Source organism: Anomalospiza imberbis, chromosome 2 (genome assembly GCF_031753505.1).
Source record: "Anomalospiza imberbis isolate Cuckoo-Finch-1a 21T00152 chromosome 2, ASM3175350v1, whole genome shotgun sequence".
NCBI classification, from domain to species: Eukaryota; Metazoa; Chordata; class Aves; order Passeriformes; family Viduidae; genus Anomalospiza; species Anomalospiza imberbis.
Genome location: NC_089682.1, coordinates 74,345,027 through 74,358,059, shown reverse-complemented (window position 1 = coordinate 74,358,059; position 13,033 = coordinate 74,345,027). Strand labels below are relative to the sequence as shown.

At 48.9% G+C, this 13,033-nt stretch overlaps 2 protein-coding genes across 2 annotated transcripts in view; one reads left to right on the top strand and one right to left on the bottom strand.

Annotated features, from left to right (window-relative positions):
• A2M (alpha-2-macroglobulin) overlaps positions 1-2,558 on the top strand; it is a 29,618-nt gene extending 27,060 nt beyond the window's left edge. The window contains exons 33-36 of the mRNA XM_068181734.1: positions 450-518; positions 918-1,020; positions 1,599-1,640; positions 2,411-2,558. Coding sequence (XP_068037835.1) covers positions 450-518; positions 918-1,020; positions 1,599-1,640; positions 2,411-2,436 — 240 coding nt within the window. The 3' untranslated portion in view covers positions 2,437-2,558. The remainder of the gene's footprint in view (positions 1-449; positions 519-917; positions 1,021-1,598; positions 1,641-2,410) is intronic.
• Positions 2,559-4,363: 1,805 nt separating this feature from the next.
• The window catches only part of LOC137469204 (alpha-2-macroglobulin-like), a 37,994-nt gene continuing 29,324 nt past the window's right edge, over positions 4,364-13,033 (bottom strand). Inside the window, exons 28-36 of the mRNA XM_068181733.1 lie at positions 11,371-11,536; positions 10,029-10,252; positions 9,448-9,666; positions 8,973-9,100; positions 8,534-8,624; positions 7,898-7,972; positions 7,550-7,652; positions 6,930-6,971; positions 4,364-5,484 (exon numbers count right to left, since the gene is read on the bottom strand). Coding sequence (XP_068037834.1) covers positions 5,459-5,484; positions 6,930-6,971; positions 7,550-7,652; positions 7,898-7,972; positions 8,534-8,624; positions 8,973-9,100; positions 9,448-9,666; positions 10,029-10,252; positions 11,371-11,536 — 1,074 coding nt within the window. The 3' untranslated portion in view covers positions 4,364-5,458. The remainder of the gene's footprint in view (positions 5,485-6,929; positions 6,972-7,549; positions 7,653-7,897; positions 7,973-8,533; positions 8,625-8,972; positions 9,101-9,447; positions 9,667-10,028; positions 10,253-11,370; positions 11,537-13,033) is intronic.

The window sequence follows — 13,033 nt, the reverse complement described above, 5'->3', positions numbered from 1 at the left end:
CAACAGCTCCCCATAAACATTGTCTGTGTCTACATTCAAAAATAGTATTGTTTCCTTTTTCCCTTTGCTGATCTAAAAACATAACATCATGACTTGAGGTGTTGGGTAACTGTTTGAGATACTGATTAGGTGCATGAACTGGAAAATAAAGGTGGTGCACAACTAGCAAGCCAGAAGGAACATATTTTCATTTAATTGTTCCATCACTGTGTTTGATCCAGTGCTGAGGCTCTTCTGGAGCCAGGTTGTACTTCTTCAGCCAGCCTGGTGAAGGGAGGGCTGGAGACCATGATACTTGTGTGGCACACCCAGGTGGCAGTTCTGTGCTGCTGACTTAGTTCCCTGAGTACTGCAGTATTTCATCCAGAGTACATCCCACCCACGGGGCTGTGCAAGGGGCACAGGGAGACCACCTTCAATGTAGTAAAATCTTGGTCTTCTTTCTTCAGCTGGAAGTCCACCCTATTATTGAGCGCACAGAGCTGAATACCAACCATGTTCTGCTATACCTGGAAAAGGTGAGGATGAGGCAGAAACACAGGCATTGGTAATTTTGGTGGCATACAGCAAAAATCTGAGATTCAAAACTACCATGGCTCTGCTAAGAATGGGACTGAATTTTTACTGTCTTTTTCTGACTACAAACTCTCAGTTTTTAGACTTAATGCTACTTCTCTCCCAGCCCTCAGCCAACATTCCCTCCACCCTATGCACAGATTTCCCCACAAGCAGAGCCTCCCTGAGGGTGGGGGATGGTCCTAGGGTTTGCCCCTGCCCCTCAGCCAGCCCTACAGCCCTGTGTCCTCCCAGAGCACGGGTGGCCGGGGAGAGCATGGGAGCCTGGGGTTGGTGCAGAGGCACAGGGGAGCCCTTGCAGTGCAGAGCCCCCCTGAGCCTCTACTGCTTCCCTTCCCTAGCTGGGCAGGGAGACCCTCAGCTTCTCCTTCACGGTGGAGCGGGACATCCCCGTGCGGGGCCTGAAGGCAGCCCAGGTGAAGGTCTATGACTACTACGAGACAGGTGAGTGCCAGTAGTGACCATGGGAAAGAGGCTGGGCAGGGGGACACACCGAGGGGCACGGGAGCTGTGGGGACCCACATCTGCCCCAGCCGGGCACTGCCACCCAGCCCTGCCCTGAGCTCTGGGAGTGCAGAGGGACTGGGGTAGAGCCATGGATGCTGGGGGTCCTGTGTTCATTTCTGGCCCTGCAGTGTGGCCATGTCTCTGCTTCCAGGCAGACCTGCTGCTCCTTGTGCCTCTGCTGTCCTGGCTGCTGTGCCAGGGTAGCAGTGCCAGAGCTGTTTGTCCCCACCTCAGCCCAGAGTGCTGGGAGGACGTGTCTGAGCAGCCCTTGGCTACACCGGGGTGGAGACCTGCTGGAGCTGCCTGTGCGGGTGGCTCTGCCTTGCTGCCACTGCCCCCAGACAGGGCTGGGACTGGGGCTGCCTCCATCCCAACTGGGATCTCTGGGGGAAACTGGGGATGGAGGCACCAGCCTGCTGTGGGGGTCTGGGAAAAGCATCTCTGAGGCACCCATCACTCTGCCAGCAGTGCCAGGGGTCATGACAGCTCACTCTCCCTTCCCTTCTCTTTTCCAGATGAGTTTGCCACACAGGAATACAGTGCTCCCTGCACCACAGGTAGGTGCACACAAAGAACTGAGATGGTCCAGCAGGGACTGTTGCAGGTTGTCTTGAACTAGAGTCTTTCTTGTTTCCTTGTGTTTCCTTGGCCTGTGTCTATTCTCAACATTTTCTTCACCGGGCCTACTGCAGTCCCCATGTCTGTACAGAGACCAGAAGCAATGCTGCCACCCAACTTCCTCTGTAAGATCAGATACAGCTTTCATTTTCCTTCCCTGCATATAACAATCTCAGTATTACTGCCTTTGTTTGTACAGTGGCAATTGCCTTTTCCTCTGTGTTAGTGTCATTTTATTCAAATAAGATTCAAGTCTCCCTTGGGATGGAGCATCACACTCAGCCTTTTGTGTCTCTGCCCTTTTTAGGGCCAGATCTGCTATGCTGCAGACAAGGAAAGGTACTGAGGAATTGTCTCCCAAATAGCTTGGTGAAATGTTGATGTCATTCACATCTCTTTAACAAGGACCTTTCAAACTCTTCCCAGGTTAATTTTGCTTTCCCATGGGAAATGCAATTGCTGAGAGAGAATGTGTGCTTGGATAGCCCAGGACAAATCTGCCTCCCCTCTCTGTAGCATAGATATTTTGAATGTGTCCAGTCATTCTCATTCTGTAATCTGTCTGCAACTATCGGAATTTTTCGGTGAAGCAGTTTCTTATAGTTTAACAGGCTTGAACTCACAAAGCCACCAGAACACAGCGATATCCAGGGCTCTGGATACCACTCATCAGAATGTTTATCTCACTTTGTCCTTTTCCCACCTCCAGACAAGGCTGATCAAGGAAATTCCTGAAGAATGCATCTTGTTGGAACCTTGCTGTATCAGCTCATGTGTCTCTGCCCCTAGAAGGTCTTGTTAAGGGAGAGGTATTGAAATTTTAGAGGAGGACACCTGAAAAGCAAAAAAAGAAGCAACACTATAAATAAATTTTTTCTTTTTTCTCATTAGATGTCTTTGGCCTTGTTTTCTGTTACTGTTACACTTGTCTCTCTTCCTATCCATGTCAGGGCCTGAGATTTCAATCCAGAGCTATCCATGGCAAGGTGGGGTTTGGGAACTCCTCAGGAATACCAGAAGGCAGACAGCTTTTGGGAGATTGAGAGTTGGGAGACTTTTCTCCATACTTGCCAGTTCTCTAAGGAGAGAGGACATCGTATCGCATCCATTATGCACTGGAAGTTTGTCACTTTGCCTTTACAGAAGGTGTTTTCTGCAAGGTGATCCTTGAACATAAACCTCTGATCACATATTGCCTTTGATTGCACTGTGAAATCACTGCTGTGAGATGCAAGGACACTGTGAACCTGTCCAATCTGATCTTTTGCAGCAGCCCAGATAGAAGTGAAGACCTGTGGACTTGCTCATTCTGTCAGGGTCTGCTTGTTTCTAAACAGTTAAAGTGAAATCAGAGAGGGACTGGGACCTTTAGAGTGTCATTCATATAATTTTTTAGGTTGGAGAAGGCTTTAAGGTCAAGTCCTACCATTACCCCAGCATTGCTCAGTCCACTGCTAAACCATGTAGGGTTGCATGGGGTTGTTGTGGCCCAAGTGTAGGACACAGCACTTGGCCTCACACCACTGGCCTTGACCCATGGATCCAGCCTGTCCAGATCCCTCTGCAGAGCCCTCCTGCCCTCCAGCAGATCCACACTCCCACCCAGCTTGGTGTTTCCTTCAAACTCACTGAGGGTGCACTTGATCCCCTCAATTCGTTGATAATTTGGCCCCAACACTGAGCCCTGGGGGACCCCACTGGTGACCAGCTAGATGTAACTCCATTCACCACCTCTCCCTGGGCCTGGCTATCCAGTTTTGTTCCCAGCAAACAGTGCACCTGTCCGAGCAATGGGCAGTCAATTTCTCCATAATGCTGTGGGAAATTGTATCAAAGGCTTTACTGAAGGCTGGGTAACCTACATCCATGGTCTTTCCCTTACCCATTGAGTGGGTCACCTTGTCATAGAAGGACATCAGACTGGTCAAGCAGGACCTGCCTTTCCTAAACCTCTGCTAGCTGGGTCTGATCACCTGGTTCTCCTGTATGTGACACATGATGACAGTCAAGATCATCTTAGGCAAAAATTCAACCAAGAACCACTTTATGAGCAAAAACCCCTTGCATTTTTCATAAGAACTTTATCATCTTACCCTCAGTGGAGGTTCACAGATCTCCTCTGGGTTGTCTGAGTAATTTTTAATACCTTTTTTTCTCCTTGACAACTAGGCTTACAATGCTTCAACAGATTTCAATGGGCAGGACCTGGATTCACATACTGTAATTTGGGCTAAACATTTTTTATGTACATTTTCCAAATGGCTATATTTTCTCTGGTCTAAATGTCTCACAGGGATGCAGAGGCAGTCAGTCTCAGTTCAAGAGATCATATGGCACCATGTGTGTTTTACTTATGTTTCTACGTGCAGAGGTGCCTATCACTCTGCCAATGCCTTAAGCAAATACACCTATAGAAGTCCCACTTGTAGCTTATTTCACAAATACAGACCCTCCTTTTTCTGGAAAAACAATTGCCACATGGTACAAAAAATGGATGGCTATATTATTTCTAATTCAAACCAAAATGCAATTTAGCTGTATTAGAAATTTTGCTCAGCTGTCACTGAAGCTGGTTCATTCCACAGTCTTCTCTGAATATGAGGTGTAAAAAGGCTTTGACTGTCTAAACCCCAAACATCACAGAAGACAAAGTGACATAATATTAATATCTAGCAAAATAGATGAAGAATTTTATTTATTCTCAATGACACTGTTTGTACAGCACACTAAACCAGAAATAGGATCGAACAGCCAACTGTGCACACTTTGGATGCACAACAAGGCATGATACCTAACAATAAGCATTTCATGAGAATAAACAGTGACATAAGATTTTTTTTAATTCAAAAGTTAAAACCACAATTTCATGAGACAAAATGAAGAAAGGGGGATCATTCCTGGAGGTGTCTAAGAGGCCTATAGACAGTTTCATGAAAGCAGCTATGTGATTTAAATGAATGTGCCATTTAAATTAGATGTAGGCAGGTAGGTTAGTGGCAAATGCCATTAGCGTCTCCTTGGGAATCTCCCAAAAGTAGCAGACACGAGCTAATGGAAACTTCCAAGAAAGCTCAAGCTTCAACTGGAGAACAAGCCATTGTAAGTCAGCAGCGGAGGGCATAATGCATGCACACATCCCTCCTGCCCCCCAGGCACTCTCTAATTATTGAAGAGGGCAGACTGTCTCCCCCCACTCTTCTACAAACAAGAAACAATCCCAGGAGGGGTGTCTACAGGGAGGATCACAGAGGCTGAATTTCATGTAGCATTAGTTGGTCTTCTATGCTGCCTAATGGTGGGAGACATGGAGAGGCCTCTGCAGAGACCAATTCAATTGGTTTGTAAGCCAGGGGAGAGAAATTGTTCCCAAGAACTACCTATCCTTCTCCATTGACTAGACTGCATCTCAGTGATAAGTTCAGAGAACATAACACAGAGACAGATACATTAGAAAGGCTGACCCCCACTTAGTTCATTCTATCCTCTTATTTTTTTTTCCCTCACTTGTTAGCCTTATTTCCCTGCACACAGGCATTGTTAGATGGGTTACTCTTTAACCTAAGAAGCCAGGGAGATTAAAGCTGTGACTGAAAGATGAACAGGAAAAATCAGAACGGGGAACAAATTGTTCAAAAATCATTGGTGAGTACAGTTAATTTATTTGTAAAGTTCACTTTCCATTCCATGCAGGCATTATTAATGTCATGCTGTAGTGGTGGTGGTGAGGCAGGCAGGCTCCAGCATCTGGGAGTGTTCTTCAATCATTTCTCTGGTCTACTTCCTCTGCAAGGATGAAAGAAGATGGCAGGGAACAGGAGTCAGAGAGATATGTCTATCTGCTTTCTAAGGCTGAGAGACAGTGGGAGCAAGATGTGGATGTGGAAGCCAGGCATGTGTGAAGCACAGTACAGGAAAGAGTTGCTGTTTTACCAGGGTGGAGGGTCATCCACAGCACTCACTACTTGTGTCACCTTCAAGGGAGTGTGAGGTTGAGAGAGGGCTGAAATTCTCCCTGACCCACTGGGAGAGATAAGCAGAGGGATTTGTCACAACTGAGATGTACACAGGAGCACAGTGCAAACAGGAAAAGCTGGTGGGTGTTGCAGTGAGACATGTACTGTTTATTTCTCTGCAAAGAGTGGAAGAAATCTGCTGCACTCTATTTGTCTACTACATAGGGCAGGGAGCTTGGCAACTGAGAGCTACCTTCTAGTCAATGCAGGCCACCTTTGTACATTTAGGCTAGTGGATGAGCCTCTTAAGTAGCAATTTCCCATCCCCCTTTCCAAGGAAGATAAAATCTCTGCCTTTTAACAGAAATGGGGAAAAGTAGCCTAAAATCTAAGGTCTCCCCATGAGTCTCACACTGGACAACCAGACCACACCAAAACACCCTTTGGAAATGTTCTACTGTCTGCTAAGTGTTTGGACTTTTTTCCATGAAGGGAGGCTGTAGGTCCAGAATCAGCAGAAAACAGCTGTAGCTATGGACATAGCTCAGATTAACAAGCACTATGGAATAGAAGTGTGGGAGTTCAGGGTCTCTTCTGCTTTTTCAGTTAAAAAAAAAGGAGATAAATGCCACCATTTACCACCAACCAGCAAAAGGCAAAGCTTTTGCCCTCTCCTAGTCCAAATAACTTTTTCCAAATCTATTCTCAGGTGTCACAATCAGGTCCTGTGAAAAACCATTTCCCAGGAACTCTGCTTTCCAGAAGCCTCCATATTCCAAACTCCTGAAACTGGGCAACTGATGGAAAGCAAGACCTGCCAATCTTCATATTGGAAGACTCCATATAGAACAGGGGAAATAACCTTGATCAGAGCTTTTTACAGAAGCTCCTAAATTACCTGTGCTCCTAAGCCAAATATGCATGGCCTTGCATTGCAGAGAAGCTCCCAAAGATGACAGTATTCTGTCCTGACAACTGAGACTCCAAATCAAGACTGAGGGCTGCCTGCCCAGGGTTATGAGGCACAGCTGACTCCTGAGAGGCCCTAAAACAGTAAGAGCCTTAGCAGGAAGGAGCTGTTCCTCCAGACAGTAGCAACCTAAGGCAAACTTGCCATCTCTGTAACTCCCATGCTCTCTGTTTTACATGCAAGATCTGTGCCTGTAAGTTGGGCCAATGTCATCCAAATTCAAACAGGAAGAGACAAGTGCTGTCTGGAAGACCAAAAATATAATGAAGAAGATACAGAGAGCAGTGAAGGAAGCAGTATCCTACCTGTGGTGCAGGGAGCACTGTATTCCTGTGTGGCAAACTCATCTGGAAAAGAGAAGGGAAGAGAGAGTGAGCTGTCATGACCCCTGGCACTGCTGGCAGAGTGATGGGTGCCTCAGAGATGCTTTTCCCAGACCCCCAGAGCAGGCTGGTGCCTCCATCCCCAGTTTCCCCCAGAGATCCCAGTTGGGATGGAGGCAGCGCCAGTCTCAGCCCTGTCTGGGGGCAGTGGCAGCAAGGCAGAGCCACCCGCACAGGCAGCTCCAGCAGGTCTCCACCCTGGTGTAGCCAAGGGCTGCTCAGACACGTCCTCCCGGCACTCTGGGCTGAGGTGGGGACAAACAGCTCTGGCACTGCTACCCTGGCACAGCAGCCAGGACAGCAGAGGCACAAGGAGCAGCAGGTCTGCCTGGAAGCAGAGACATGGCCACACTGCAGGGCCAGAAATGAACACAGGACCCCCAGCATCCATGGCTCTACCCCAGTCCCTCTGCACTCCCAGAGCTCAGGGCAGGGCTGGGTGGCAGTGCCCGGCTGGGGCAGATGTGGGTCCCCACAGCTCCCGTGCCCCTCGGTGTGTCCCCCTGCCCAGCCTCTCTCCCATGGTCACTACTGGCACTCACCTGTCTCGTAGTAGTCATAGACCTTCACCTGGGCTGCCTTCAGGCCCCGCACGGGGATGTCCCGCTCCACCGTGAAGGAGAAGCTGAGGGTCTCCCTGCCCAGCTGGGGAAGGGAAGCAGTAGAGGCTCAGGGGGGCTCTGCACTGCAAGGGCTCCCCTGTGCCTCTGCACCAACCCCAGGCTCCCATGCTCTCCCTGGCCACCCGTGCTCTGGGGGGACACCGATGCTCTCCTCGGACACCCATGCTCCAGGGATTTTAGCAATGCTCTCCATCTCCATTTTGTGCTATTGCCACTGTGCTGCAGAGCTCAGCGTGTGCCCCATGGCAGCCCTGGGTCAGTCCTCACCTGCTCGATGTACAGCAAAACATGGTTTGTGTTCACTTCTGTTCGCTGGATGTGGTGAAACTGTGTGTTTGAGAGCTGGAAAAAGGAGATGTGGAGGAGGTTGATGTTCTGAAGAGAAGTTAATCAATCCTCCTCAGTTTCTCCCCACCACTTAAATCTCACAAAGTAGGTGCTGAGAAGTGCAGGAAGTGTACTTCCCAGGGGACTTGTCAAACACTCTTCTATGAAGCCCCACATACTAAGACTTCCCCCAGCTCCCACCATCTCAGGCTCTTTCACCTTCTTGACACAAAAATGGAATGAGGGACCAGCATTGTCATGGCTATCACATATCTCCAAAGGCTCCTGAGTCCCTGATATTAGACCTGATGGTCTCCGTCCATCTTTTGATCTGGGGCTAAACAGCACATATAACAGCAAGCTACCACAAGAGCTTGCGGAGCAGGAAGGGAACGCTGCTACTGGCATCCCTCAAGCACCCCTACTCCAGAGCTGAAGGGTGAAAGACCTGGAGGAAAAGATGGACAGGTCTAAGAGTAAAGAAGATATCAGGAAAATAATTAAATGCTACTTTATATAAAGAAATTGATGCCCCATATTAAAAACAGAAATACTCAAAGAAATGTTTCACCGTACCTTCCCCACTGAGGGCTTCAAAGGGACAAATCCTGACAGCATCTTCACATCAACAATCACCATGTTGGAGACATTGCGCTCCCCTGTGTAACTGAGGAACCAAGCAACAAAGATGCAGTGCACATCAACTCAGAGCTGGCCACACTTCCAGCTTTTCCATAACACTTGGCAGCCCACTAAGTCCTGCAGTCCAGCACCTTCTTCTCCAGCTGTGCCAGGTTCTCCTAGTCATCTACGCAGCCTCCCACGAGCCCAGCCCTGGGCTGCCCACACAGCAGGACAAGTTCTTCCTCCAGAGCTTCTCCTCACAGAACAGCTGCCTCCTGCCCACCTTGCCAGGAATGTGCTGCACTCTCACACTGCCTCACCCCGGGGATAACCAGACCTCCCCCAGCTGCCAAGGCTCCAGAGGAAAGCTCAGACCAAAACGCAGACTCACCTGACATTTATGCCAATGTCAAAGACCTTGTGAGCCTTGGAGTCCACACACGCCTCTGGGACAGTGTGCACGTGGAGCATGAAGGGCGCCTCCTCCTGCGTGGGCTGCACGTTGTACCTCAGGCTTGTCTAGGGGACAGCCAGCAGCTCTGTGTGAGCGTGTGTGTGCGTCCTCAACGTGGGAGAGAGGGGACCCTCTCACACCCAGCCTCCCCACTTCTCACAGCTCCTCCACACTGCACAGCCTTCCCACCTTCTCTCCCACTCTCTCTTCCACATTCCTCTACTCTTTTTATCCTCTTCCCTTTACCCACAGCCAGCCACTTCTCCCCTCTCTCCTGTTCCTTCCTCTCCCTCAATGGAAGGACTCGATGATCTCAGGCTCTTTCCCAGCCTGGATGATCCCATGATTCTGTCCTCTCCAGCCTGGCCAGGGGCTCCCCTCCCAGGATGCCAGCTGTCCCCATCACCCTCACCTGCAGGTAGACGCATCCTTCACCAGACACCTCCACGCTGTACTCCCCTGGCACCTGGGGAAGGGGCACGCGCTGGAGCAGCAGCCGGTTGCTGGGATCCACTTGGAAGTCTTGCTGGAAGTCCCCTCCAGATCGCAGGGCCACTTTGGAAGCTGCCCCGCTCCTGGCATAGGTGGCAGCTCCATACAGGGACAAGGCTTGGAGAGCCACCACTGTGTCCTGAAAGAGACGAGTCCCAGCATCCCAGCAGGGATGCAATTAGCCTCTCCACAGCCTGTCCTCCTACAGCCACCCTTTCTGCCAGCTGGCACCCTCCCCTCCATCCTCACTTCCTCCAGTGTTAAGAAGAAAAGACACAGGGAAAGAGCAGCTTCAGCATATTTCCCTTCCCAGGGGCACTACCTGACATGTTTGTCTGTAGCCTCTCGGGAACTTGGCAGCCATGGGAGGTACTGCATGGATCTATTTCAGGGTTACAGTTCCCACCTTCCTGACAAAACTTCCTGTGATCCCACCTGGCTCTCCGACATGTCCCATCTTCTGACCTGGATGTGTGAGGTGGCCGGAGGGAAGCAGCTCACCTGGGTAGAGGAGAAGCCTCCATTGGGATTCTGCTGGCTGCTGATCCACTTTGCAATAAGGGATGCAAATGCCAGCTCCTGCTGGGCAGGGGCTGGCTGCGAGGTGAGGTGAGCCAGGAGCACGTAGGCCGTCATCTCCACTTCCGCAGAGGGAGCTCGGTAGCGATGGAACGGGAGATCGGCCTCGGGCTCCTTCCCGGGCCGCTGCCAGTGAACAGAGCCATCTTCACAGGAGGCAGGGAGAGAGACAACATCAGCTGCCATATTTACATCAGTAAATATTGCAAGGGATTTCCTGACCTGCTGCCTGATCCAGCTGGGAGGACGGAGCCTCCAGGATGTGTCTGTCATGCAGGATGAAGTGGGAAGGGTCAGGTTTACACATTTTGCAGGTTTACAAGGAGTATGAGACTGCTGAGCCTCAGGCCTAGACACCCCTTTGTCCTCCCCATTCACATGGACATTTATGGACTTGCGCACTGCAGGGAACCAGAGACCTCAGGAGGATGCCACTCTTTCCCTCTGTGAGTAGAGATGCCAGGCTCAGGCAATGACAAACTCTGTGAGGCCAAATGGCCCAAAGAATGTGACCAGGGCTTACCAGTCACCTGCAGGTGGAAATGGCAAAAGGTGTGGGGGATACTCCCTTCACAGTTGCAGTACCCACTGCTTGGCCAAGCCCACTGTCCAGCCTGACTTAGCCAGATTAGTTCCAAGTGATTACAGGATTTCCCCGGACAACTCAGAACTTGTGCTGCAGCCTCCAAAATGCCCTGTATGCTCATTTTCTCTCTCAGCACACCCATCTCTTCTCTGACTGACATGCCTTGTGCTGTGCAAGGTCACCTTTGTTCTGTGCTCAGTCCATGCCAGGAAAGGAAAAGTAAAAGGAAAAGGGAAAAGGAAAAGGGAAAAGGGAAAAGAAAAGAGGGAAAAGGGAAAAGGGAAAAGGGAAAAGGGAAAAGGGAAAAGGGAAAAGGGAAAAGGGAAAAGGGAAAAGGGAAAGAATATCCCTGGGCATTGCTAAGCCTTTGCTAAGCAGTGCCTGGTGTGGCAAGAGGAGCTGGCTGAGGAGAGATGGGAGCAGAGCCACCCAGGAGCTCAGCACCAAGGGGATGGTGCCTGGTGCTTCCTGGTGAGCTCCCACAGAGCAGAGAAGAAGGACTGGGCCCTGAGAGGGAATTGTCAGAAAAGTAATCCCTTTGCGCAAGTCTCTCCTGTCCCTCCACCTCTCCCTACCCACAGAGGCCAGGGCCTGCAGCCACTGCCCCACCAACAAAAGCCATTCTACCAAGGGAAGGTGTAAGGCTGGTGAAAGCCACGTCCCACCAGGAACACTCACCCTTTCTCACGGCTTCCTTTTCAAGTGAGTCAAGCAATGCCTTCCGCTTCTCCCTGTTCCCTGCCAGGGCAAAGGCATATGCCAGCAGTGCCTTGGTGTACACATGGTTTTCTTTCTGATTTGCTGCTGTTTCCAGGCAGAACAGAGCATTCCGCACCACTGAGTGCTGGAAGGAGAGAGACTGAGTTAAAGGTGATCATACTGAGCTCCATCTTGGAACAATAGGAATCGGGATGTTACCTGTGGACCCTTAGCATCCCACTCTCTGGCCTGACAAAGATTTTTCCATTATGTATCCCTCTCTCCAGGCCTAATAATTGCTAGAACAAGTGGACAGCCAAAGGCTGTTACTTATCTTGAATCTACTTTTCTTTAACATCTTGTGTTGTAATGGTTTTTCCCAGTTTGATTTGAAGACTGTGAAGCAGGGCTCCAATTATTCTTCCTTGAGAAGAATTACTGGCCTGGTTGTGTTCTGGGGTAAGAGGAGTTCTCTGAAATATTTCCTTGCTTTAGGTGTACTGAATACTTGCTTTCCTCCTCCAGCTATCACCCTGAGACTGTTCTGTGCTTTCACCCTCTGCTCTATCCTTTTCTTTTTGTTTGTTTTCTCTTTTCCAGTGCATTTTCAAAAAATTTCACTTGCTGAAAATAATATAGATTCTAGTTTGCTGATGGACTGTATCTCTGCACAAGAGAGTGTTTTTTTGTATTTTCTGGAATGTTTTTTGTGATGTTCACGTTAGCAATGCATGTATTGTTTTAAGAGTGCAATCACTACAGCAAAGTAAAATGTAGCTACTTTACATGCTATTAAGACTTACAGACACTGTTACGCCATTACCTTTCAGCAAGACACAACTACTCCTCATTTGTGATGGAAATGCTGCTATAAAATTGAAAAAGTAGCTCTGCAGGGAGAGCATGCCATGACCTGAAAGCTAACAGCACATTTACAGCTTAAAAAAGGGTCTAGAAGGAAAAGACATATTTTTCTGTTGCTTTGTGCTTTGAATTTCATTGTGTATGTACTGGAAGATGAAATCTTTTGTGATCCCCTTTGGAGAAGCAGTTCAGCTGGTTTTAAGAAAGCAAAGAATAAAACTAAAATTGGTTGTGTCTGTGCCTACTACTGTTTGTAAGGTAAATGTTGGGGATGAGTGCAGTCTAAAGACAGGATGTGACAGTAGACACATATACTAAGGACAGTGCTATTAAGGTTTTTATCAGGGTTTAATATGGCTTATTTTACTTCTAGAAATACTCTGTATGAGCCTTAATTACTTAAGGACTATGCTAATCTTAGTTCATGCAGCTTAACTTGAAATGCCCCCATATCCCACTCAGATTGTGGTAAACCCCTTCCTTCACATTCAGTGGCAGTTTTGGACTAAGGGAGCTGGAAAACATCTTCATTATCCAATATGGTTCTGCCTAAGAGCTTGGCTTCTAAACACAACACATAACAAAGAAAGAATGCTCTTCTGGGGAAGTTAGTACCATCCATGTCACCTTACTGACAAAATAATTCCTTTTGCTTGTTCTTGCTACACAGGAAAAAACTTTGGACACAGAACATTCCCTACTACATTTGGAGCAGAGGGATTGCAACAGCCTGGCAACCACACTGGCTCAGCAGTCCTTCTGCTGTGGTTCATACCCC